The 25,674-nt window shown below is 39.1% G+C and overlaps 1 protein-coding gene across 2 annotated transcripts; it reads left to right on the top strand.

Moving 5' to 3' along the window:
- The first annotated feature begins 10,867 nt into the window (after nucleotides 1–10,867).
- RNFT1 (ring finger protein, transmembrane 1) lies at nucleotides 10,868–25,089 on the top strand. Of its 2 annotated transcripts, XM_073315203.1 has the most exons (10): nucleotides 10,868–11,135; nucleotides 12,956–13,002; nucleotides 13,837–14,267; nucleotides 14,614–14,690; nucleotides 15,608–15,708; nucleotides 16,352–16,505; nucleotides 17,669–17,827; nucleotides 19,812–19,877; nucleotides 20,810–20,911; nucleotides 23,964–25,089. In XM_073315203.1, the coding sequence occupies exons 2-10, from the start codon at nucleotides 12,956–12,958 to the stop codon at nucleotides 24,096–24,098; spliced, it is 1,272 nt and encodes a 423-aa protein (XP_073171304.1). In that variant the 5' UTR covers nucleotides 10,868–11,135; the 3' UTR covers nucleotides 24,099–25,089. The 2 variants fall into 2 exon arrangements, with proteins under 2 accessions (XP_073171304.1, XP_073171305.1); XM_073315204.1 differs by lacking the exon at nucleotides 12,956–13,002 and having other exon boundaries at nucleotides 10,869–11,135.
- The last annotated feature ends 585 nt before the right edge of the window (nucleotides 25,090–25,674 follow it).

The raw sequence follows: 25,674 nt of genomic DNA, 5'->3' as shown, positions 1-25,674 counted from the left end.
ATGTTAAAGTTGATTCAAAATAACCTATGAGAGGGTATATAAATTACCTGGATTTTTATTTGCTGAATAATATTTAAAAAAACAAGTTAAAGATTTTTTCTTAGCAAAAAACTGTAACTGGAGAAAGAATAAGCTACCTTTTTCCATGCTTCATGTGTAGCCAATAACAATTCCATCTCTGTTGCTACTGTGTTGTAGGTATCATTAAGAAAATGCACCATTTCGGGAGCCAGTCTGTCAGTTATTATCTAGTGTACAGAAAACAAAATGTAATTTATTTTAAAAGTAATTTACAAATGCAAGGCTTGAGTCCTCCATATCTTGCACACCCAAAACACACAATTAAACAAATACAGGGTCGGACTCAAAGGACCTGATTCTCCACTGCCTTGCGCCCTGTGTGCAATCTTACACCTATGCAAAGCAAATGCAGGTTGGGTACAAAATACTACCATTGGTGTAAGTGAGTGGAGAATTCTGGTTGGTTATGTCATAATCCCACTTTACACTCTTTTCACATTGCAGATGAATACACACAGTTTGGGGGCAAAAAATCAGGTCCAAAAGACTTAAAAGCAAAATTAAAACTGCATTTTCCAACCTTAAGGTATCTAAGAATGACTCCTAAGATGGAGTCAGAGACTGGAATTCCAATTAAGTGCAATTAATATTTATTAAGCACTTTTAAAAGTGAATATTTTCAAGAGACCGAAGTCAAGTCATTATTTATTATTATTATTGAAGGGAATCAATTTTTAATTTTAACTTCACAAAAAATTCTTGTTTAATTCAGCCACTTACATGAACACTAGTCATTTTTACATGCAAACCAATTTATTGAAGAGCATACATCGAATAAGGAATCCTGTGGCGGTTTCATTTCTAGCTTCAGGTAGGAGATACAGCAGTACTAAAACAGGACATTTTTCAGATTTCCTACGATAAAAAGTTAATTTGAAAACAGCAGAACATTCCTGCGGTAAACCCTAATTACTGCTAAGCTGCAGTTGGTATGATATTGCTATATATACTTCTCTTTCATTTATTTGCATATTTAATTTTCTTCCGAGATATATTTTAGCTGAATTTTTTTGATAAAAAACACAAAATAAACAAAAAAGGACAATAAGCAGCATGGATTCAGTCCTCCAATGAGATCTGCATAGGCTGACCCCTGCATCTGCACAGAATCCTACTGACTTCAGTGGGTCTCCAGACAGGTACAGAGGTCTGCCTGCAGAGAACTCATTGTAGGATCAGAGCCTATGGCAGGAAATAATGGCATACAGTGACTTCTTCAATTTCATACTGAAAGGTGAAAACATATGAATGAAATTGAGGACATTACTGTGGCAGGCATGGAGCTGCTAGGTAATAATCTGAGCATACTGATATATAATAATTGTGTGAATATTATCTGTGGCCTGGTCAGTGAGGTGAAGTTACTGTATAGCTATAATAGCTTATTTAACTTTCCTTATGGATGTACTGGTCTTTCTTAATAGCGGACTGTTGGAAAGACAAGCAGGAAAGGACAACATAGTGGCTCTGTGTAAGCAACCTCCCATCAACTGGGCAACAATTACAAGACAATGGCCTACTTCCAGGCTCCAGCCTAAAGTTATGCATCTGTTCTGCGAAGACTGGGAGTCTAGAGATCAAAAGGGACACGAAATGGTTAAAGGTGACAATTCCTGTGAATGTGTGTTTAAAGCACTGCGTAGCTTTTAAAGACAGAAAACTCCCTGCAGTAGACATAGAGAATTGATTTGTGATTTAATGGAAGGAACTGTCACTCAGAGCCTAGCAGCCTTAGATTCATAGATTCATAGATATTAAGGTCAGAAGGGACCATTATGATCATCTAGTCCGACCTCCTGCACAAAGCAGGCCACAGAATCTCACCCACCCACTCCTGCGAAAAACCTCTCACCTATGTCTGAGCTACTGAAGTCCTCAAATCATGTTTAAAGACTTCAAGGAGCAGAGAATCCTCCAGCAAGTGACCCGTGCCCCATGCTACAGAGGAAGGCGAAAAACCTCCAGGGCCTCTTCTAATCTGCTCTGGAGGAAAATTCCTTGCCGACCCCAAATATAGTGATCAGCTAAACCCTGAGCATATGGACAAGATTCACCAGCTAGATACCTAGAGAAGAATTTTCTGTAGTAACTCAGATCCCGCCCCATCACATACTGGTTCTGACCAGGTTCAAGAGGCACCGTAGGGAAAGAATGGGGTTTTGGTAACAAGGGGCAGCCTGAACTGACTCAGGGTCCCTCATTTGATCCTTGAACTCAGATGAGACTATAACCAGGAGGTCAAAACACTGTTGGAAGAGTCTGAAGGACTGGAAACCTACCAGTGTCTCCACGTGGTAGGCTTAGCATGAGTGTAGAATATACTGGTTTGTATGTTTTTTCATGTAATGCTTTTGTCCTAAATAAATGTACTATACTCTTAAAGCTGGGTGGTCACTCTCATAGCCCCTGGGAGATAGCAGAATGGCAGGAGCCTTGTGGTGCCTATAGGAAGCTTAGGTCTACCAGAATCCCCATCTGGAAGATGGACAGACACATGAGTTACCTAGACGTGAATATTGTCTGTTTTATTGTTTTACGGTCTTTTTCTTTGAAATGCTTTTTTAAAAAAAATAAAAACTTTCCTTTAAGAAGGCTGTCTGGTCACTGAGTACCACTGTCATAGCTCCTAGCAGAAAAATAACTGCAGGAACTGAAACTAAGTCAGACCTGGTCTGAGAGTGGGAGAATTAGGTGATTCCTTCCCAAGGTACATGATGAGATGTGAGAGGGGATGAACTCAGAAATCAGGAGGGAGTCAGAAGCACAGTTAGCCTGGTAACTGTGATAGTTATGTGAGAGACATTTGTAGTAACAAATTAAACCACAGGCCAAATTCATCCATGGTATTAACTCCCCCAACTTCAGTGGAATGACATCAGGGATAAATTTGACCCATTCAGCCCACATCCTTCCATTTGGCAAATCTGTGTTTGGTGCAAGATTGAAGGAGGGGTAAAGACAGCTTGCTTTCAGGTGGCATTTTATCTGAAAAGATGGAGATAATGATACGTACTGCCTTTGTCAAATGCTTTGAGATCGATTGAAAAAAAGCACAATGAAAAGTATGGTATCAGATATAGGTATTATTCATCATTAGAATCCCTAGATCCTGGGCCAGCCAAGGACTGGGCCATTCCTCAGCATAAATTAGAGCTGACAAAAGACCGCTCTCGTTCACATCCAGCAACCTACTGTCCCAAAAAGCCATGCTGGCACCCAGGAATCAATGGAGTAGAGGGACACACTGGCGATGCCCCTTTCCTATAGAATGAATCATTCATTGAAAGACAGCAAGATGTGTAAGCATAAGAGATGCTACAGTCCTCCAAGGATTTTCAAGTGTAGGAGAATCCTTAGGAGGCCAGATCTGCTTGCTTTACAGCTGCTTTGCTCAACCAAAATGACGCAAAAGCAGCTAGAGAAGGAACCAGAACCTGACCCATTATTTCTGTGGTGCAATCACATTCTTGTTTATTCATAAATAGAGTAGGTGGCTGGATTTGAGTCTCTAAAATCTTTTGTTTAATACTTTTGTAGACAAAGATTTAGCTGTAACAGTAAGATTTGCAGATAGTGGCAGTTGTTTTTATTGCCCAAGCTTGTTTCCACATATATATGGCATAGACAGTATATCTTAACTCACCAAGTCTGAACTGACAGCTAATGCGTTCCGCAGCTTTTAAGCACTGTTGCTTCACCCAAATCCTTGTATCTTCTTCCAACTTCTTCTGATCTCTCTCACTCATGTTTGTGGAAGACTAGGTACAGAACGTTTGGGTTATCACAAGAACATAACATCTTGTATAAACAGTTCTTGCCATTTTTTGCTGCCAGGGCCACGACTGTTGATTATCACGTTAGGGAAGGAAGTTTTAGTAGAGAAAATTTGCCCATGAGCAGTGCCTTATGTCAGCCACTGAGAGGAAGGACTGGTGCCACTGAATATAGAGGCAAGCCTTCTTTCCCAAGAATGTCTTAGTCCTCAGTAAAATTATTTTGAGTCAAACTTACTTCTAAATATCTTTATCCTGGAGAAAAGTTTACTTGAAGGAATCTCTTATTTTTCAGAAAGAATACCCAGAGTCATACTTACTACTTCTTCATGTACCAGTCTTACTCGGCCTTACTCTCAAATGTTAAACTCCAAGGTTGGATATATCCACCAACAGAAAAAGATGCAGGAGGTGAAGAGCAATACAAGAAACTCTTAATTCATGGAGTTCCTGAAGCATTATTCCAGCTTGTGGTTTGTAGAGCCATGGAGGGGAGAACCCTTGAACGAGATGGATGTTCTGAGATCTGTCAAAAAGTTTCATGGATCCCAGGGCAATCACACAGAGATCTGACCCTTCCATTACTCCCTACATCCTCTCTTCCTTTGGTAGCATGGCACATGAAGAAGTCATACTGCCATCACCTCCTTGCCTATCTTTGTCCTCTAACCCCCAGTTAAAGAAGGGTAAATGGCAAGTTGCTGCTGACAGAAGCAATGGATCTGAAATACCTCTATAAAATATTTCTTGCAAAAACAAATGCAGTGGACTTCAAAATAGTAATGAACTTCTTCCTTAGAGATAACAAATGCCTAATTTGAAAAACAAGTGATGAAGTACTTAACTTTGAAAACTAATACATTGTTTTGTGATTTTTTTAAAGGGATGTTCAAAAGTGTAGTGAGGTCTTCTATTTTGGTTCTTATTTAAAAAAAAAAAACACCTTGGTAAGTAAGGCACAAAGCAGTTAAAAGTTCTGCCTTCCTACTTTGTGTGTTCGATTATTTAAGTTAGATATTTAAGACAGGGAGAGTAACTTTTCCCTAAAGAAAATCTGTAGTAACTTTCTCACAAAGACAATGATATTGGGAGTGCTCCTGTCCCAAGATATTCTTACTGGGGAACAATAAATTCCCACAGTAGCAAGTCCTGTTAGCAGGTTACTCTTATTAAGAGAAATAACCATTTCCTAGGGTAAAGATACCACAGACTAAGCTTGGTTCAGGCTACTCTTAATGTGGAGCAAGAAATTCCCAGGTTTAAAAACACTCTACTGCTTTGGCAACAAAAGATTCTAGTAGCCAGACAATCAATGCTTAAGAAGATTTTAAAGATATGGAACAAAATCCTGAGCTCCTTGCTCAGTTCATAGGCAAAATTTCCATTGAAGTTAATGACATTTTTGCCTAAGTAAGATCCTCAGGATTTTGTCCAGAACTGTATACTCAACAGGACAGCAGCCCCACTACCATCCTCCCTACATTCAGTCATCACCTTCCATAATGAAGAACTGGATACTCCCATCCTCCTTGTCACGCACAAATGCTTCCAAACCTGTCAAGTCTGCTACCACATGAATTCCGTTCTAAGAAGAGTCTGCTCAAAGGGCTAGATCCTACAATCCTAACTCAGACAAAATTCCCATAATGTCAATGAAAGTTTTGCTAAGTTAGGACTACAGAATCTATCCTTATAGGAGTTTGATATCTCACTGAATCTGGATTTGAACCATAGCTCCAATGGAGAAAACCCTCATATATACACTCATTATCTTGTTTTCTTTTCAAGTTTCCTGAGAGGAGAAAAAAATACTGAAAGCCTGTTAGATACAAGGTAAAAGATATATAACATTTTAATCTTATTTCAGATCGATTAACTACACTGAAAAATTTAGAAGTACAATTTTATAACTGAGAACAAAATAATCCACTTTACTTTTATGACAACAAGAGATTTGTACATGTTCACGTTATGTTGCTGTAGGCTCAAAGCTCCCATAACTCACTTACTAGTAGACTAGGTTGATTAGGACACTCACTAAAATATTTTTTTAACAAAATGCTGGCCAAGGAGACAGAAAATCATTTGTCATGGTTTAGGATTTCTTAGTTGGTGTTCATGTCATCAGCAAGAGCAGCTCCAAGTTTGTCTAAAACCTAAAGGAGAAATAAATTAGTAATAAAATACTAAGTTTGCAGTGTTGTTGTAGCTGTGTTGGTCCCCAGATATTAAAGAGACTAGGTGCGTAACGTTTTTTATTGGATCAACTTTTGTAGGTCAATAGCTTGCCTCTTTAACCAACAAAAGTTGGTCCAATAAAAAAATGTTACTCACCTACCTTGACTCAGTAAGTATTTTAAACATACTGTAGTTCCAGAAATTCTTCAAACTTTAATTCAGGCTAACTATTGACTTTTAATGCACCCTGCACTGTAGTATCTGGACATCATCTGAAGTTCTTTAAGGAGCAATCTTTCATCTTAATGTGGCTGATCCAGAGGTTGCATCTTATTTCAACATGCTGCCATGCAGAACTATCCCACTCTCCTTACAATGTGTATGATAATCACCCATTTTTTCATGGTCTGTGTGTATATAAATCTCCTCACTGTATTTTCCACTTTATGCATCCGATGAAGTGAGCTGTAGCTCACGAAAGCTTATGCTCAAATAAATTGGTTAGTCTCTAAGGTGCCACAAGTACTCCTTTTCTTTTTGCGAATACAGACTAACACGGCTGCTACTCTGAAACCTATCCCAGTCTTGGTTCCCAAGCTCATCTTTCTGCTGTTGGGCTAGAACGATCTGGGACAGCAGCATGCTCATTCCCTGAGGCAATGCAAGCAACTTACATTGTTCCTTAGCAGAATCCTCTGTGTGACACATGGAGCAGTACAGACAATCACCAAAGGCAGATGATTCCAGCCCTCCTTAGTGGCATGGAAAGTCATTGCAATAAGAGAACTTTGAAAGAGAGACGGGAAAGGAAAATAAATGCGGGACTCACTTATTGAGTAAGGTATTGCAACATTGTGCCCTATGCTGTAAATAAAATTGATAGTACTCAGATTATTTGACTTCCCTATTTGTGGATTCAAAACTAAACAATGTATCAATGCATTTTGCTTGTAGGTGTATTTTCTTTTACATATCAGGTTAAATTGGTGGGCAGGAATCTATATTGATTCTGCTTTATAACTCAAAGCAAATAAAGATTTCAAGATGGTTACTGCCAACGATTCTTAGAGACTATGAAAAAAAGGGGGAAGGGGAAGAATATAAGAACTGAACAAAACTTTGAACCAGATAAACACTATGAAGGGAAGGAATGCTTTAGGGTTTACCTACAAGTAAGGAAATTTTATTAAGCAAAGAAAAGTTAAAGCTAAATATCAGAAAACCCATAAGAAAGCAAAATATTCTGACAATTTTTTATTAAATTATATTTCAGAATTAGATACTAAGTATAATGGGGCAAACTCAGACCTGGTGAAGGTATGAATTTGGTCTGATGTTTATTGCTAGCATTCTGTTCAAATATGTCCATCTGGCCAGTATTTATAACATGCTTTGTCCATGAGATGAGTGAAATTAAAGTTACAGAACGCAAACAGTCTGGAAGATTGTAATCTTCCCCTTGCCTCATATGTGTTGAGAGTTTCTTTAGCTGTTTTTGTGCAAACACACTGCCTTTAGAGAATTTGTTGTGGTAAATCTAATGTGAACAGTTGAGTAACATTCTGATGCATGACTTTTGTCCTAACTTTCAAGGAGAATAATAAAATTCTTGACAAGCTAACTGAAATAGTCATTAGAATATTTGCCTACTTCCATATTTAAAAACAACAGTTGTTGTTTTAATACCCCCCACACTAAGGAAAAAAATGTCCATATAAGCAAGCAATAGGAACAAGGACAGATCAAAAATTGCAAAGATGACATCCACATGCATTTAAATCATTATTAATAGATGCATATTTTGCAAACAAACATTTTACCTTATGCCATGGTTTTCCTGGTAATAATGTCTCTTGTAGGCTAGAATTTAACCAAGATACATCCAAAGTTTGATGGTTTCCACATAATCTTATCCTCGCATGTCCAGATGTTCCTCCAACTTTATCCATTTTATGGGATACTTTCATCAGACACAGATTTCCTTATGTGCTCTTGTCAGCTTTATGTAGAACTTCTTAATTATATGATGCTGAAAAACCTCAGTCAGGGAAAATCATTAATGTATATGTTACAATCTAGCTAGAAGTATTATTTAAGAAAGTTATTCCTTCTCCGTGATGACATTTTTTCAATCCATCATTCCAGCAGCCATTTAAAACTTTTTGTTCTGAACTAAATTAAATATTTAAATTGTAACAGAAATTACAGAGCAGCTGAGTGCACAGTGCTCAATCCATATGGAATTCCCACTAGAAGTCCTGTGTATGGAGCACCTACAAGATCAGACCAATAAAGACACAAGAGTTCCTGTAGTATCACCAACTTACATTAGCACCTATGTACAATTTTATAAATCATTTACTCTTTTGTCCAAGTTCATGTTGAAGCAAATCCCCATTAAACTTCAACAGGAGCTGGCCCATAGCTTCTAGAAGACTTCTCAGGATTTTGGATAATTTTTCCCCCCCACAATCCATACCACACAAGACCCTATACAAAGTCCACACTGAAGGACATGATTTTCACAAGTATTGACCAGCCAAAACTCAATGGGATCTGTGGGTGCTCAGCACCATTTAAAATCAAGCCCTAGGTGCTTAAATGGGGCATAGTATACTAAAAGACACTTTCATTCAGGTAAGAATGTTGTATAGATCATATCACCAAGTAATTAGATTAATGACAGATGAATCCGTTAATATTGGTGTATACTTGGAGGTTGTAAAGTGTTTATATACATAAAAGTATCATTAGTACAGTGAGTGCAATTTAAAATTCAGCATTTACTGTTCTGCAGTACCATATATATTATTTTCAATTACCACAAGAAGATGTAAATGCTGAAGTTTTTAAAACAGCACCCACTCTATTATTTTTATGACTCAGGCCCTGATCCTACAAAGATTAATACATGTGCTTAACTTTACACGCTGTTTATCTCATTGAAGTCAATAGGACAATTCACTGTTTAAAGTTATGTATGAGTCAGAATGACTGGGGCCTTAATTAAGAGAAATGAGAGAGGAGCTACTGAATTAGGGTTCTGTCTTTAATTTGTACTGAAATAATTAATTTAAGAGTTTTTATAACTTTTGTATAAAAAAGTTCCCTTGGGTTGAAAACTGAGAGAAATATTCTCAGATCCAAAAGCATTTTCTCTGTAATAGATTTGCATATAAAACCAATATATTACTTTTCTATTATGTTGCACTTTTACAACTGAGAAACGTTTATTTTTAAAATAGGGACTTGGAATTCAGGATTGATGTGTATTGATCACTGTAGGCCCCAATCCTTCAGGGATGCACCACATGGACAAAGTGGTGTGCCCACACAGGTAACTTTGCAAGATGCAAGCCTTAATTTCTACTTTTATTGTCAAAGTGAGAAACAGTATTGCGCCCAGCTTACCAAGCGATCCAGATCGCTCAGCATCAGGGTGATCTGTCCTCTTTATTATTTACCATTCCCCCAATTTTTGTGTCATCTGCATTCTTTATCAGTGATAATTTTATGCTTTCTTCCAGGTCATTAATAAAAATGTTAAATAACATAGGGCCAAAAACCAGTCCCTAAGGGACCCCACTAGAAACACAGCCATACTATCATGATTCCCCATTTACAAATATATGTTGAGACCTATCAGTTAGCCAACTTTTAATCCATTTAATGCGTGACATGTTAATTTTATATCTTTCTATTTTTTAATCAAATTATCACTAGGTACCAACTCAAATGCCTTTATCTCTCTCTTTCAGATACTTCTGTGGCCTCCACTACCATAGTATCTAAGCATCTTACAATCTTTAATGTTTTTATCCTCACAACACCCCTGTGAGACAGGGAAGTACTTTTATCACTCATTTTACAGATGGGGAACTGAGGCACAGAAAGAGAGACTAAGAGTTAGTCTTTACACATGAAAATAAATCTGTAATAAGATAGGATGTGAATTTAAAGCCGATTTCTGATTAACTCCACGTGCAGATGTTTTTATTTTGAAATAAGAACATCCACACATGGAGTTAATCAGGAAGAGCAATTCCAGAATAACTCCCTGTGTACACAAGCACTAAGTGACCTGCCCAAGACCATATAGGGAGTCTGTGGCAGAGCTGGCAATTGAACCTAAATCTGCTGAGTCCCAGGCTAGCACCCTAACCACTGGACCATCCTTCAAAGATCCAAATCACAAAAATCTGAACCCCATCACCACAGTAAAAATCCCAATAAATATTTAAACCTTTACAGAGCTTCAAATGAGAGTTTAACCTTATTAATAATAATAAAAAATCATAATACTTTGCACATATAGTGCTCTGACTCAAAGCACCGGACAAACATTAATTTACCCCTGTCTGTGGGTATTGCCACATTTTACAGAGAAAACTGAAGCATGTCGGGGTTAAGTGACTTGCCCCAATTCAGGTCAGTGGCAGAGCCTGGATGAGAAATCATGACTCCTGCTTCTCAGCTGTGCTCTTAGCCCACACCTCACTCCCGCTCCCCAGGTAATTTTAGTCATAACTCCCCATCTTCACTCCTACCATCCACCCCCTCACCGGCGGCCTGCCACTGCCACGTTCGCCCTCATATGGCACCTACCAGCGCCATCAGAAGCCATTCCCCAGCACCTTCAACTCACTAGCACCTGCAGACAGCACCCTCCAAATCCCTGCTCCTCCCTCTCTGCCCTCAGGCCGCTGGCGGCCCAATCCCTGACCCCCACCCACTCTTCCTCACGCCTCTCCTCTTCCTCCCACCCTGACTGCCGCCGCTCCAACCACTCACGCCCCAGCTCCTCTCCTTCCTCCCCCCGACCCTTCCCACCCCGGCCTCCGCCCCACAACTCCCCCTTACCCCGTCCTCACCATCTGCCTCCCCCTCCCCCGCGGGCTCGGCGGCTCGCCGGACGCAGGGCCCCAGCCTAGTTGCTATGGCGACAAACAGCGCCGGGCCTTCCTCCTCCTCTTCCCCCAGCCGGTAGTTGCTGCTGCTTCTGCCCCCGCCCCCAATCTAGCCCAGGCGTCAGTGATGGAGGCCCTGGGAGGCCGCGGCCCGGGCAGCAGGGCTGGGCACGGAGCCCCGGCCGCGTCATGAGAGGTAAGGTTGCGGGGCCGGGGTGATTTGCCCCTCTGGCTCCGCCCCTTACCTGTGCTGCGGAGGATCTGCCCCCGGCTCTGACCTCGGGCTGTTTAAACGGGGATTGAGCCCTCGCTGTCTCGTGCCAGGGTGGAAACGGAAAGGGGAGGAGGGCTACCTCTCACAGTTTATCCCCACCCCCGCCGCCTTATCTGGGGTTCAGATGGAAGGGGAGGGGGGATTTGTCCCCCATCGTCTGTGCAAATGGAAGGGGGGCATTCGCCCCTCATTGTCTGCCCTCTCTCCCCCTGCCCCCTTGTTAGGGGAGGAAGGTGGAAGGGGAATTAGCCCCTTACTGTCTGCCCCACTCCCACCCCGGGGTGGAGATGAAAGGGGGCATTTACCTCTCACCCACTGGTGCTGCCCACCCACGCTCCCCTAGTTGGCACAGGAGGGTGTGTATGTCACCCCCACTGTGTCCCTGCTGGGAAGGGAAAGCGGGGATTGGCACTCCTCTGGGTGCTCTTTTGTTCATAACGATATTTACCTGGGATAGGTGTCTTTGCCTTGGGAGGAACTCAGCAGTGCAACAGGGTGACATTCTGATGTGATGATGTCAGGCCAGGAGCCGTGTTGGCTCATCCCTCCACACTGTGACAGATAGATGTTTTGCAGGCTAGACGGGTGGCTTCAGAACCTCTGTTTGCAGGACACCATTTCTGATACACCTGGGAGCATCCCATAAACTCAGGCCTGGGTAGGAGGATCTGACATGCTGAAAAAGTAAAATTAAAGAGAATTTTTAAAAAAATATGTTTTGGTCAGTGTTCAGAGAGTAGATTTGAGATCCATTAATTAAAATACAAAATGTTTGTTAATATATATTTAATATTAGGGTGCCTATTAAATACTTAAATTAGGAAGTGAAAAGAATTCTCATAGTGACATTAACTCAGCCATATTGTGCATTCTATGTGTTTTATAGTATGATTTAATAATAAATGCAGTTATTTTTAAAGTTCTCTAAACAAGTAAACTGCCATGGGCTGATTCTGCAAAGCCATACTACTAAGCATAGCGCTCTATTAAAACAATGGAATTACTTACAGTATAGGAACTACTTTGTCCTGGTAGTTTTTGCAGGAGCAGGTCATAAACCACCAAATCAAGAGTGCTAATTAATCAATTTTTGCAACATAAATGTTAAGGGCCTGATCCTCCAAACCCGTGCATGAGAAACTTTATTCATACACTAAAGTGGTCCTGTTGACTTCAGCTTATCGGATTGCTCACACACATTAAGTACAGTACATGAGTTTTTGCAAGACTGAGGCCTACAATATGAACGTAGGACAACAGATAATGTATCCGTAATAGCTCTGAATGTTAGTGAGAAGTTTTACTGTGCATGCAGTTTTTCTTAAATGCTAATAACTCATTTTTTTTTTTTTACAAATTAGCAGAATCTAGTTTTGTTTCAAATGTTAAGTCTTTGCTAATGTAGATATGTGCACAAATAGCATATTGAGATTTTCTTGCAATTCAGATTGTATGTTTTTCATGCTTGCATAACTGAAAAACAGGTCAATAGATTTTACTCAAACTTTCCTATGTGTCCAACAAAAAAAATCATTTTTGAGAAAATGGTGAGCAACTGAAAAAAGTTTATAATGAAAATCCCAACTAAACCACAACTGTAGTGTTTGCTACAGATAAATATTGTAAAAATACTTTGTCCTTCTGTGCTATCCAGTAATCTCAAAACACATTCCAAAGGATATCTAATGAAACATTATACCATTCTTGGAAAGTATATAAGAACTATTATACCCATTTGACAGATGGGGAGACTGAGGCACAGAAATGAAATGAATTGCCAAGGGACACAGTAAGTAAATTACAGTACTTGGAATAAAACCCAGATCTCTTGCTCTAACCATTAGACCACTCTTTACTGTCTGCAATTGCCTTTGGACCTAGATTCTCTATCAACCCTAACCCAGTCCCACACATTTGCTCTTTATTTCCTGCTTTTTTCTCCCTCCCAAGAGTACATTGCCTATGCAAAGCCCCCATATGGTCCAGGCTCTTCCCAGTGTCTTTTAAAAAGTGGATTAACCTGGTTCCACTCACTTCCCCAACAGGATAATCTCTTCTGGTAATCCCATAATGGCACTCTGTTTTCAGTACTCACTGGATTTTGATTAGACTCGTCTGTGTCTAAATACATGCCATTTTATGGATGCTTAAATGTGCAGGTCCCATCCCCCACCTTTATTATTTCCTTCTTAATCTCATAATGGTTCCCAACCTTTTTCTATAAACATATATATCATGTTAAAACTTCTGCTATACAAGCTAGTGCCTGTCTCCTCCTATTCGGCTGGGTGCTTTCTAATTTTCAGTGTAGCTTTGGCTTTTCCAGACTGTATGTGTGGCAGCCCATTGAAGGTTACAGTATACATCATTGAAAGAGAGTAAGTCAGTGGATGCTGTGAGCAATTCACACAGAGGCTTCTCATTAAGGTAAGGGGTGGGAGCCTAAAATACAAACCTCCAGAGCTAAAGAAACCAGTATTTGTATATCTATCACTGTACCAGTGGTCTGTGTATCTAGATCATCAGGATGGCCAAAAGGCTGTGTATTTCAGAGACACAATTCTCTTTTCCTAACTGAATGGAACACTGCTCCTTTAAACATGGCTTTTCCCCCACCCTTTAGGAGACATAGCAGTGAGACAAAAGAATCTGGACCAGAGAAAGATCAATTCAACGCCATGCAATCAAATTACACTCATCTCCACAATGCCCCAGGAAGTGATGATGTTCCCTCGTCTTCTCAGAGTGCCCATACAGCAGGGCTGCCAGGAGAAGGCTCTTGCCACCGTACTGGAGATGTTCACATCCAGCTAAGTTCTGCCTTGGGAGAATCTGGGGAAAACCCCAGTTTCAGGCACATACGATCAGGTTCCCAGGGCCGTTCACATGGCCACTCCCACAATGAAGCGAGGGGGTCTGAAGATTCCACCTTAGATTCAGAAGAACACAGTGGCAGCTCCATCTCTGAACTCCGATATCTCCTCCAGTGGCTGCACAAAAGTCTTCCATACATCTTGATTCTGTGTATCAAACTGACCATGCAACATATAATCGGTAGAGTATAACAGAGTATGGTATGGGGGAACTAGCCCTTTTTTCCTGCCTTCAATCCTGCTTATGAGCATGCCTAAAGTATAATTTGATTTACTTTTAGCTTTATTTTAATTTCATTTCTTCACTGGAAGGAGAAATTTCCTATAAGAGATTTCAATCACTTAATCTGTTTTTCTTTTGTTAGCGTATACAATGTAGCTTAATTATTTTAGCTTGATTGCCTGAACTGTTAAAATTGTATTCTGTTATCGCAAGTACTTGTGAGAAGTGCACTTATTTTGCTCTTATTTTATTTTAATCCAGTTTCTTATTTTCCTCCATATAACTGACCCATTTTTCCTAATAGGCATTTCTCTTGGAATTGGGCTGCTAACAACTTTTATGTATGCAAACAAAAGCATTGTAAATCAGGTTTTTCTAAGAGTAAGTATTGCCCGTTGCAATGAAGTTTAAGTGTTTTTATGTTAACTATTACCCAAGACTTTCATGCATCAGTTTTTGAGAGAAATGTGAAATTATCTTATATTAATTTAGTAAAAAAAACAGATAAATATCATAGGATTTTTGAGATGTAAATGTTTTAGCTATCAATAAAATTTACACACTTCTAAACCTGACTTAGCATTTGTCAGATTTGCAAATTTAAAATAAAATATTGGTACAATCTCTTTTTCTGACTTTGCATATCAAAATGCCTGACAATGCTTCTGCCGTAATAAGACAGAAATGCTTAACTGTATTTTAAGAATGGTTAAAACTACTGTTTCATATGCAGAGTATCTGTTATGAGGGCACAGGAGTTATTGAGAATTTTACTTAGAAAAGCAATTGAGGAGATATATATATCGTTTTCTAAGTAACAAAATGAAATGAACGCCTAAGCAGTAACACTTCTGCTTGGGCGTTCACCCCATTAAAGGTTTCAGAGTAGCAGCCGTGTTAGTCTGTATCCACAAAAAGAAAAGGAGGACTTGTGGCACCTTAGAGACTAACCAATTTATTTGAGCATAAGCTTTCGTGAGCTACAGCTGACTTCATCAGATGCATTCAGTGGAAAGTAGATCACGAAAGCTGATGCTTAAATAAATTTGTTAGTCTCTAAGGTGCCACAAGTCCTTTTCTTTTCATCCCATTAAAGTGCATGGAGATCTGTGTGAGCACAATGATCTGCCCTTGAACTACTTCTTCATGGTGTAAAGTAACATAGCAGCATCTTGTACTAGTGACTGTGTTCAAATACTGCCGTCCTAGTTTTATTGAGTGTGAAAGAAATTAACTTGAGACTTAAAAAAAAATCAAAGTAACAGAAAACTATTACATTTTTAATGTGTATCTTACAGGAAAGGTGCTCCAAGTTGCAATGTGCTTGGGTACTGATATTCCTAACCGGGTCATCTCTCCTCTTGTATTATACCTTTCACTCTCAGTCACTTTATTACAGGTAATTAGCAGAACATCTATGTTATATTAGTCACTTTAAATGAACTGTCATTTCTTGTGAAAATCTCATCTTTGCTCCTGGCATTTTTTTTTTTAAGAGAATCAAGAAGTTGGCTTCACTTAACGCAGATAAATAAATAAATGATGGGCCCAGTCCTGCAAAGCCTTACTACAGAACACTCATGTGAAGAAGGGTTTGCAAGATTAGGCCCTATGTCTGGGGTTCACTGGCACAACTTGGGTTTGATTCTCAGCCCCGTCACACCTTGGTGTGGGAGTACTGGGGATACAGTGCCATAAGTCTCTAGCAGGGCATGTGTCTAAGTTTCTTCTGTCACTAGTTTACAACAACCCTGCTAACTGATTAAGGGGCAACATTGGCAGAATGGGAAAGGGAGCAAGTACTTGTATGGCAAGATGACGGTTACAATGCAGATGTAAAGTGGATTCGAAATGGGGAGCTCTTCATGGATGACGAAAGCTCTCTCTTTCCCACTCCTTCTAGAGGAAAACATTACACTATCTAAACATGCTTTTTTTTTAAAAAAAAAAACCCTTTTAAATGAAACCGTACGCTAATATCCATTCACGGTGTGTACCTCTGGAGCGCGTACCCTTGTAATTTTAGATATTTCTTTTTGTAGCTTAATCTTTTTAAAACCTACTGTGGATTTTATGAACTTCTGGGAGGTACTTTGGATCGTGGGAATCACAGACTTTATTCTGAAATTCCTCTTCATGGGCTTCAAATGCTTTATTCTCTTGGTGCCTTCTTTTATGATGTCTTTTAAATCCAAGGTAAGAAAATAATCTATACTTAGCTTTAGCATGAACATCCTTTTACAGTACAATCAGCCAGTCATGAATTCCACCTAGAGGAACATTTTTCTTAATTAAAGTTCTGCACATTATCTGTCGATGCAGGGGAAGGAGAAAACCATTCTCAACTATTTTTTGAGTATGGTCTTTCAGACAGTTGTGCACCCATTTTATAGTAATTTAATCTAGACCACATTTCTCTAGTTTGGTTATGAGAATGTCATGTGAGATTGTGTCAAAAGCCTTACTAAAATCAAGATATGTTACTGCTACTGCTTTCCCCATCCACCAGGCCCAGTAACTCTTTTAAAGAAAGAAATTAGGTTGGTTTGGCATGATTTGTTCTTGACAAATCCATGATGGTTATTCCTTATTGTATTGTCCTCTAGGTGCTTATAAACCGATTGCAAAACTGTTTTAAAAGGGAGGGCATAGAGCTTTTAAAGAACACAAAGTAACTTGTGGGGGAGGTAAATGGAGTTTTGATTTACATGTGGTTGTAAAAGAAAAGGCCTTTTCTTAACCCCCGTTTTTCTCAGCGTTATACATGCAGACAATTTTTAACAGAAAATTGATCTAAAATTAATTTTTCTGTTTGCATTTTTCTTGTAACTTTTCCCCTTTTTTAATGCTTATGAAAGCAAGACTGATAACAGTGGTAAGTAGGTAGGCACTCTGCAAAGGCACCCCTATTCTGATCTTTTGTACCTTGGTTTTTCTGGTCTTCTCTTGAGCAGAGCCTGCCAATTGTGCGGCTGCTTTATGATAGCTGACAAATGTCAACTCAGGACTTGCCAAAGATCATCAGTTTTGTTTTGTTTGTCTTGACACCTGACTCTAATTGCTGAAGTGTTAGTGAATTTACCCATGATAAAACTTCTTTTTAACTCCTTTTTAAAAATCATGATCTTGGCCCCATTTTTTAGGAGTTTAATGTAATACCATGCAGTTTTGTAACTCTTACATATATGGGATTTTAATGACTCACGTTTCCAAACAATATTTCAGATCTGTCGAATCACTAGTTAAGATATAATGAGGGATAAATATTAAAAAGAGAGTAAATATATAGAAAAGATGCATTAACTTTAAATTATCTGTATTTTAAATGTATTTTTAAATATTCCTCTTGTTGTTCATAGGGCTACTGGTATATGCTGTTAGAAGAATTCTGCCAGTATTACCGTACATTTGTCCCCGTACCAATTTGGTTTCGTTATCTTATTGGCTATAGGGAGCTGGACAATGTACTGGGGTGGAGTCTTGGAGTATTGCTAGGTCTGATCTACTTCATCCTAAAAGTATGTAAATGTTCTCCTTCCTCTGTATTTTAATGTATAAAATGATACTGCAGTAATTACCATAGAAGAGATGGAGACATACAAATGAATGTATTCTGAAATATTCCCCAGAGTTTGAGCTGACTTGCTGGTTTAATACAGCCTTCCAAAATCAATATAAAGTTTTGCTAGGTCAGGCACTAGATCTATTCATCCTCTCTTTGAAGGATGATTAGAAAACTAATGATGTTTTACACAGTCCAAAAATTGCTTGCCACACCTGAGTGTGAAAGTAGGAATTCTGTCTGAACTAGTTGTTAATGCCAGGATGGCTAATATGTTTTGTGTCCTTCAAGCTAAGATCCACTGGGTTGCTCTCACTGTTGGAGAGTTCAAGTTCTGAATTTCACTTTCACACAGCAAGCACGAGGGCATTCTGAGGGTGGAGGGCCTGAGCCTCTGGTACCTGCTGTGTCTGGGAGGTCTGCCGGAGCCTGAGTTTGGCAAACTTCATGGCACTATTGTGCTTTTGAGTGGCCTTTGTAATAACAGGGAATCAGGTTGGTGTGGGGTTTTTTGTTCTTGGTTTTTGTTAATTAGAGACTTCTGTTATTCTGTTTGTTTGTTGTAATTTTGCTGTAGAGTGCCCATGTGCCTTGGTACCGTCAATATAAATTTCTAAAGAGAAATTTTACATCAAATTGAGGTAGCTTTTGTCAAACTCATAAATGGCTTCCAAAGTAAAACCAAACTTGAACTAGGGTGGAAAAAAATATTAAGAACTTGTGGACAGAATGTGGAGTAATGCACCAAATAATAGTCTTAACTGTTACGTGTAGACTTCTTGCAGGCAGTATGTAAACAAATTGCCATGAGACATGGGCAGAATTCCAGTCAACAAAACCATTTCCTTTTGGAAAATCTTGCATTATGTAAAATTGTTGCTTTAGGTTTCCATTCCACTATTTTAACTTGTCAGCTTAATCTGTTTTTCCTTAACATGGCTTAAAACCTCCCCCGTCACAAAGGGAAGTTGGGTATCAACTCCCATTGACTTTCAGTGTAGTCGGGAACCCAACTCCCTTTAGTCCCTTTGACACTATCCCACTCTGTGCTTATACTAGGCATATCCAAAACTATCTTGGTTTGGTACAGTTTATATATAACACAGCAGCTGTATTCTATTGTTTACTATACACATGCAAAATTAAAAGATCATTATGTTAAAAGAACATTATTAAGATTGCAAAATCAAGTACTTACAAGGTAGGCAATGCTAGATATAAAGTTGCCTGTGCCACCTTAATTTGGCCCCCTTGTGTATATTCACTGTGGTACAGTCTTTAATTACATGGTCTCTTACTATTTTTTTCCAGTGAGGACAGACTCTCTGGAGATATTAGCTGCTGAAATCTAAGAAGTCTCTGCACTTCTCTGAAGCATACATGAACTATAATTTTTAAAGGCATATAATTTGGCCAAATATGAATAAATTTTCATGGGGATGGCAGAAGGCACATCCCTGACACAAAGACATTTCGCGGCCAAATTGCAAGTTCCTCCTCCAAAACATGGGGGTGCGAGAGAATCTCAAAGAAAAGGTTACCAGAATTTTTGTAACATGGGCAAAACAATATATTTTACCCTAGTCTCATTTTTGGAACAGCTGAACCATTTTTGGTTGAAATTTTGCACGAGAGGCAGACACCCAGCATGGAAAATTTCAGACTTAACAGTTAAAATTTGGCAAAGTTTATAAGCAATCGAAAGCATGGCTTTAAAAAGGGGAAGTGTTGGGCAACTCAGTAATAAGTAGAGCTACCAGTCCCACCTATAATTGTTTCATTACCAGACTAAAAGCAAAACATTGAAGGCCAAATGTGCAAAGCGTTGCATGGAATTTTAGCACTGAGGCTCTTCACTTCAAAACCTGCACAAAGTTTGAAAATCTAGCTCTTGGAAATAAATATTAAGCATAATTTTGTTTTTCTTTTCTCAATTTCAGCTTTTGAGCCTTTTTGGACATCTGAGAAACTTTAGAAAGGTTTTGCGTATATTTTGTACACGACCAGTGAGTATTGGATTCTCTGTAACAACAAAGTGACAAATGTGGCTTCCACAAAAATAATTCTTCTTGAAGATAGCTTTTTCCTGTGTACTAGCTGATCACATTATGTTCTTTTAGTTACATGGAGTTCAACTTTCAAAGTAATCGCACTGTTTGTTCCCTTCTTACAGTTACTTGCACTGTAAAATTTAATTTCTCAGCTTCACAATGGGCCCACCTGAAGTCACTTTAAAAGTGATCAGTTTTTTTATTGTAAGCAGCATCTTGAGGTAAACTATTTGAATACCATGTAAATAAAGTATGATGTAAAGAATATATTTTAAAACTAGGCAAAATATTTGTTTGACTCACATCTGCAAGAGCAAAGTAGCAAACCTTTACCCATTAGCAACTAACTGAAATATACAAGAGTAAGACCCAGATCTTGGCAAAATAACTGAAGAGTAACTAGATATTCCATTCAGAATAAAAAAATATTCTTTTTCTAGAATAGTGGGTGGTTGGTAAAATGTACTGTAATTTAATCTAGAGCCTGCTGTGCATGTACCAGAATATATAGGAGGATTTTTGACATTTAATTAGATTAATGCTAAAATACCTTACACAGTCTGTGTAAGCAATACTCTCTTAACAGGAAGTGATGTGTTTTCATTCTGGTCAATGTGTATCAGCTCATAACAGAACTTTGCTGCAGGAAGGCCACCACTGTAGCAAATTACTTTCAAAGTCCCCACATAGCATCCTCAATAGATTATACCCAAATACCACCTTCCCCTGGAGCATGTATGTGTCAATATAGCATCCTAAGGATTGAAACACCTAACATCCTGTTGCCCCAGGGATTTTCTAGTTTCCTCTCTAACCACATCCTTTCAGTCTTCCTTATCCTTTTCTGGATCTTAACATCTGCTGCAAAAATCTCTTTTTTTTAACAGCACTATGGGGTGACAGCTAGCAAGAGACAGTGTTCTGAAGCAGATGATATTTGTTCAATATGCCAAGCTGAATTTCAAAAGCCTATTCTTCTAATCTGCCAGGTAATTCTAAAGAGATTTTGAATTCGAGAATCACAATGTGGGGAGGAGGCTTCTGTTCTGAAACTTTGTGAATCAAACTGATGTTGACAGTGTCAGTTGGAAAGTAGCAACAGGTTTATGGAAAAAACTTGTAGATGCTTGTGAATGGGAAACTCCCTTTTGATGGAAGAGTATTGTAAGTCTCGCTAGCTTGTGTATATTTGCCTGCAACTTTTTTTTTAAATGTTTGAAATTTTATATTATGTGCTAAAGACAGCAGCTTTCAGTACTATATTGTATGGGAACAGTTTAATACTAGCAAGTATTTAACAAGGGATTGGACACTTATATGGATAAAAGAATATACAGTGTTGATGTGAACAAATTTTGGAAGAGTTTAAATTTCATGTCTCAAAGACTAAAGAAATACCTAACTACTATGGATTAGGAGGGTTTTTTTTCCACCTTTCCCTAAAGCATATAGTGCTGACTGTAGTCAGAAACAACATACTGGACTAGCTGGACCATGAGTCTGATTTAATATGGCAATTCCTATGTTTCTGAGGAGATTTGAAGACGCTATACACTTGGGGTAGAAAAAGCATATCAACTTGTTTTCACTTGATTGCACTGTCTATGCAGTACTTCACTCCTGTCCATTTACTTCTAGAATCCTTGCAAGTCTTCATACTGCTGACGCTTGGCAAAGTTTTTATTTATTTATTTAAAAGTAATTGCTGTTGCTAGAGGTAGGGTTGGTATCACAGTCTATTGTTAAGATTGCCCAACATTTCCCATTATACGACCCTGTTTTCAGTTGCTTTTAACTTGCAAAACTTTAACCATTTGGGATGAAATTTTCCATGTTAGGTGTCTGCTTCAGGCTGATTTTTGTTTGTTCGTTTGTTTTTGAAAATTTCAGCCAAAACAGTCTAGCCCCTTCTGAGAATGAGGCTAGGGAAAAATACATTTGCTAAAAAAAATTCTGGTGAACTTTTCTTTTAGCGGCTGTCTAGCTCCCTTGTGCTTTGGAGCAGAAACTCTAAATTTATCAGGGGGTTGCCTTTGTGACAGGGATGTATGTACCTGTTGCTCTCCCTATGAAAATCTGCCCAGGGCTCAGGACTTTTTCCTGCAATTGCAACTCGGGGCTGCTGCAGCCAGGGCTGTGTCTGGGTCTGGGCACCTGAACTGAGTGCAGGGAGCCTGTCTTTCCTGTACTCTCAGTGACCCCCCTTCTGGGTCCAGGCAAGAGGAAGGATGAAACCACCTAATTTGAAAGCAGGGGGGTGGGATAAGAGCTTGACCTGCAAGAGGCATAGATTGGCACAAGGAGCATAGGGGTGGGGAATAGAGGAGAATGGAGTTAGAGTGGGAGGATAGATTGGGACTGGAGGTTGGCAGGGGGAGAGCGAAACTGGGACTGGGAGCTGGGGTAGGGGGAGACTGGAACTGAACCAATGGGGCCAGGAAAAGGAGGAGAGTAGGAGACAAATCTGAGGATCCAGAGTGTGGGAGTCAGAACTGGGACAGTTTGAGCCAAAGAGTGGAGGGACACTAAGATTGGGACTGGAAGGTAGTGCAGATGAGCAATGTGTATGCAGGGAGACACAGATTAGATTAGGAACTAGGGTAAGGAGGAGCTGGGAATGGCTGGACAAGGAGAGTGGGCCTAGGGTGAAAAGCCTGAGAAAAGGAGTCTAGGGCTAGGTAGCCAGACCAGAACTGGGTGAGGAGCCAGTATTGAGGAGTAGACAGGCACTGGGACCAAGAGGAGCAGATAGGTCAGAAGGGGCCACACTTGGTGGGAGAATGGGCAGAAGTTTGTGCCCACTAGGCACTCCTCCAAAGCCAGGAATGGAACCCAGGAGTCACCATTCCTCTTGTGTCAGGGTGTGTTTGATTGCCTCCAGTGCTGGTTCATCTCGAGGAAGACAAGCTAGTATTGCTATCATTTACTCCTTTAACTCTAATTTGCAGAGGTCTGTGAGGTGGACCCTAAAGGTTTTAGAACTGCTGATGAACCATGGAGGTGTCATTATGATGCTACATGAGGAAATTTGGTTTTTTTTCAGATTGCTTTAAGTAACACACCAGAAAAATACTACATTAAAGCACACTATTAATGTTGCAAAGTCAAAGGTTCACTGCTCAGAAATGCCATCTGTGCAACCGTGATGTGGCCCCCCCCCCCCCCCCGCCCACTGTGTGTAAGCATTGTGGTACTGTTTAATTATGCAATCACATACTATTTTTTTCCACAGGATCTCTGCCTCATTCGGCGCACAGGATGCACCTGCTCTGGGGATGAATTAGGGTGTATTTAAAAAAACAAAACAAAACTTGTCTGTAGATTCTGCGTCACTTGTTGCAGAAGTTAGAAGATGTGTAGTGACTGAGGCAGGGGATTGCAGGAATAAAAACAATGGGCTCATGGGTAAAACAGTTAAATTCTGTACCACAGAGCTTTGCTTTGAATATACAAAGTGCTGTATCATGCGAAGGACTCTTAAAGATCAGGCCCTGCGTGTCTCAAATTGGGCACCCTAGATTAGTGGATACCTCATACTTTAATCCCTCTGTGATGTAGAAAAGCCCATGAGAATGTTAATAATTCTGTTTTCAGAGCCCGGTTCAAATAGTGTGCAGGAAATAAGGCATAGGGCCACACATCAAACAAGAAAACAAAATACTGAATGGCTGCTTATGAAGTGCACACCATCTGTTCCGTGCACTGAATGAGGCAAGGGTGCTCTGCAAAAAATAGTATGTGATCAAGTAATTAAATACTATCATAATACTTACGCATAAAGGGGCTGATCAGCGTTGCACAGGTAACCTTACTTCTGGCATTTCCTAAGATCTGAATGCTTGAGTTTGCAATTTTAATTTTTTTAGCTTGGTTTTATATGCAATTATGTAAGTAGAATAGTTTAGCAGACCCATTAATTAGAAGAGTAACTAGATTTTTAATATTCTAAATTGATTTGAAAAACAGGTTGTAATAAATATTAGATCTTTTGTGCTCTTGCAGTTAAAAAAAATCAAGTACTTGTCATTCTTTTCATTACAGCACATATTTTGTGAAGAATGCATCTCTTTATGGTTCAATAGAGAGAAAACATGTCCACTCTGCAGAACTGTTATTTCAGACCACGTTAACAAATGGAAGGATGGAGCCACTTCTATGCATCTACAGATTTATTAAAACATGTCATACTTTTACTTTTTTTTTTTTTTTTTTTTACAGCGTACATTCATTTGAATAAATGTTTTGCAGTTTAATGTGGATACTACTGTGGTTGGTAAAGAGTGTGTGTTTAAGATTAGCAAAGGACTATCTAAGATCCTCAAGTACTTCTATCAAATGTTCTAAAATTTGAGTTTATTAAAACATAGCATAAATTGAAAACTGCCTTTTCATAGATTAAAAAAATCTTAAATTTTAGAATTAATGTTCAAAATCTAACACTATATTGATATTTCATAATATTTCAGAGAAATGGTCAAATATTTGAAAATGCTGCACTGTTACTTAGAGCAACTACTTCACTCATTGTTTTACATGAACATCTACAATAGTTTGCAGTGTTCCAAATTGCATTTATTCTTGTATGACTTTACCAAACACAGCAGCTAGAGATGTGGGCTATGATCTTGGGATGCCAAGCACCAACAACTCCTATGGATTTGAGTGGGAGTTGCAGAGCTACTCATCACACTCAAAGAGTAGGCCTTTTAATGCTGAACCTGATAGTTCAGAGAAATGAGCCCTCTTTTTTTCCATGTTAGACCTATGTCATTAACTGTTTTTCATTACATTTTGAGGAATATCATAAAAGAATTTCCCCACTTAGGTCCATTGCAGATCTATAGGAATTGTTCTCCAACTTATGCTTACCATATAAATTACCCAACCACCGCTGGAAGTTTTTTACTTAATATTTTATAAAGTTTGTATTTTCAAAGCAAATCTTAATACTATATTTTTTGTCAAATATCAGGTAACCAAATTTTCTTAAAGGGGAGAATCTATTTTATATTATATATACGATTTGTAGTGTGCATAGAATATAGAGAATAAATGCAGTTTAAATTCTTTTGGCTGGTTCATGTTCTGTAAGCATACAGGATTTGTTACTGTTCCACTGATAACAGCAACTTTTAAATATGTGCAACGCATGGAAGATTACCATTTGCCCCATAAAACTAGATAACTTTTTCAAAGTCAAATGTACTGGTGATTAATCTCTACGCTATCTGTGCAACCAAATCATTCTCTTCCCTCTGCTTACTAGTCTCTCCTCACCTCTTCCATTCAGACAAAATAGGCAAAAACTATCTTGTCAGTGAATTACTGCAGGGCTGAATTTAGCCTGAACTTAGTTTTTGGCTGTTTTGGAACTTACTCAATTGAACACTTAAAGAAACTGCCACTTTGAGTAGTGCTTGGTTTCTTGGTTTGCAAGAGAATGTGCTCCTATCTTAGGGTATGACTACACTACAAAATTAGGTCAATTTTAATTAAATCGACATTGAGGCTCTGATTTAAGCAACTTGATTTTGCATGTCCCCACTATGTATAGCCTCACTAGCAGGGCTTGCATCGACACTCACAGCGGTGCACTCTGGGTACCTATCCCACAGTGTATGGAGCCAAAGGGAGCGTTGGGTTAGGCTTGCAATGCCTCATGGGACCAAAACATTTGCACAGGTGGTTATGGAAACATGGCATTTGCCTCTCCTAATGCACTTCCCTCCCTCCCTGAAATCAACGGCAAAGA

This window comes from Lepidochelys kempii, chromosome 17, assembly GCF_965140265.1.
Source record: "Lepidochelys kempii isolate rLepKem1 chromosome 17, rLepKem1.hap2, whole genome shotgun sequence".
NCBI classification, from domain to species: Eukaryota; Metazoa; Chordata; order Testudines; family Cheloniidae; genus Lepidochelys; species Lepidochelys kempii.
This window is presented reverse-complemented; position numbering and strand designations above follow the sequence as displayed.

Excerpts from the sequence above, each read along its gene's own strand:
- RNFT1 (XM_073315203.1), top strand. The coding sequence starts at position 12,956 with ATGGGGAGACTGAGGCACAGAAATGAAATGAATTGCCAAGGGACACA. Across the intron at positions 13,003-13,836 it reads ATGAATTGCCAAGGGACACA|GAGACATAGCAGTGAGACAA; the intron begins GTAAGTAAATTA and ends CCCACCCTTTAG. Across the intron at positions 14,691-15,607 it reads TAAATCAGGTTTTTCTAAGA|GAAAGGTGCTCCAAGTTGCA; the intron begins GTAAGTATTGCC and ends TGTATCTTACAG.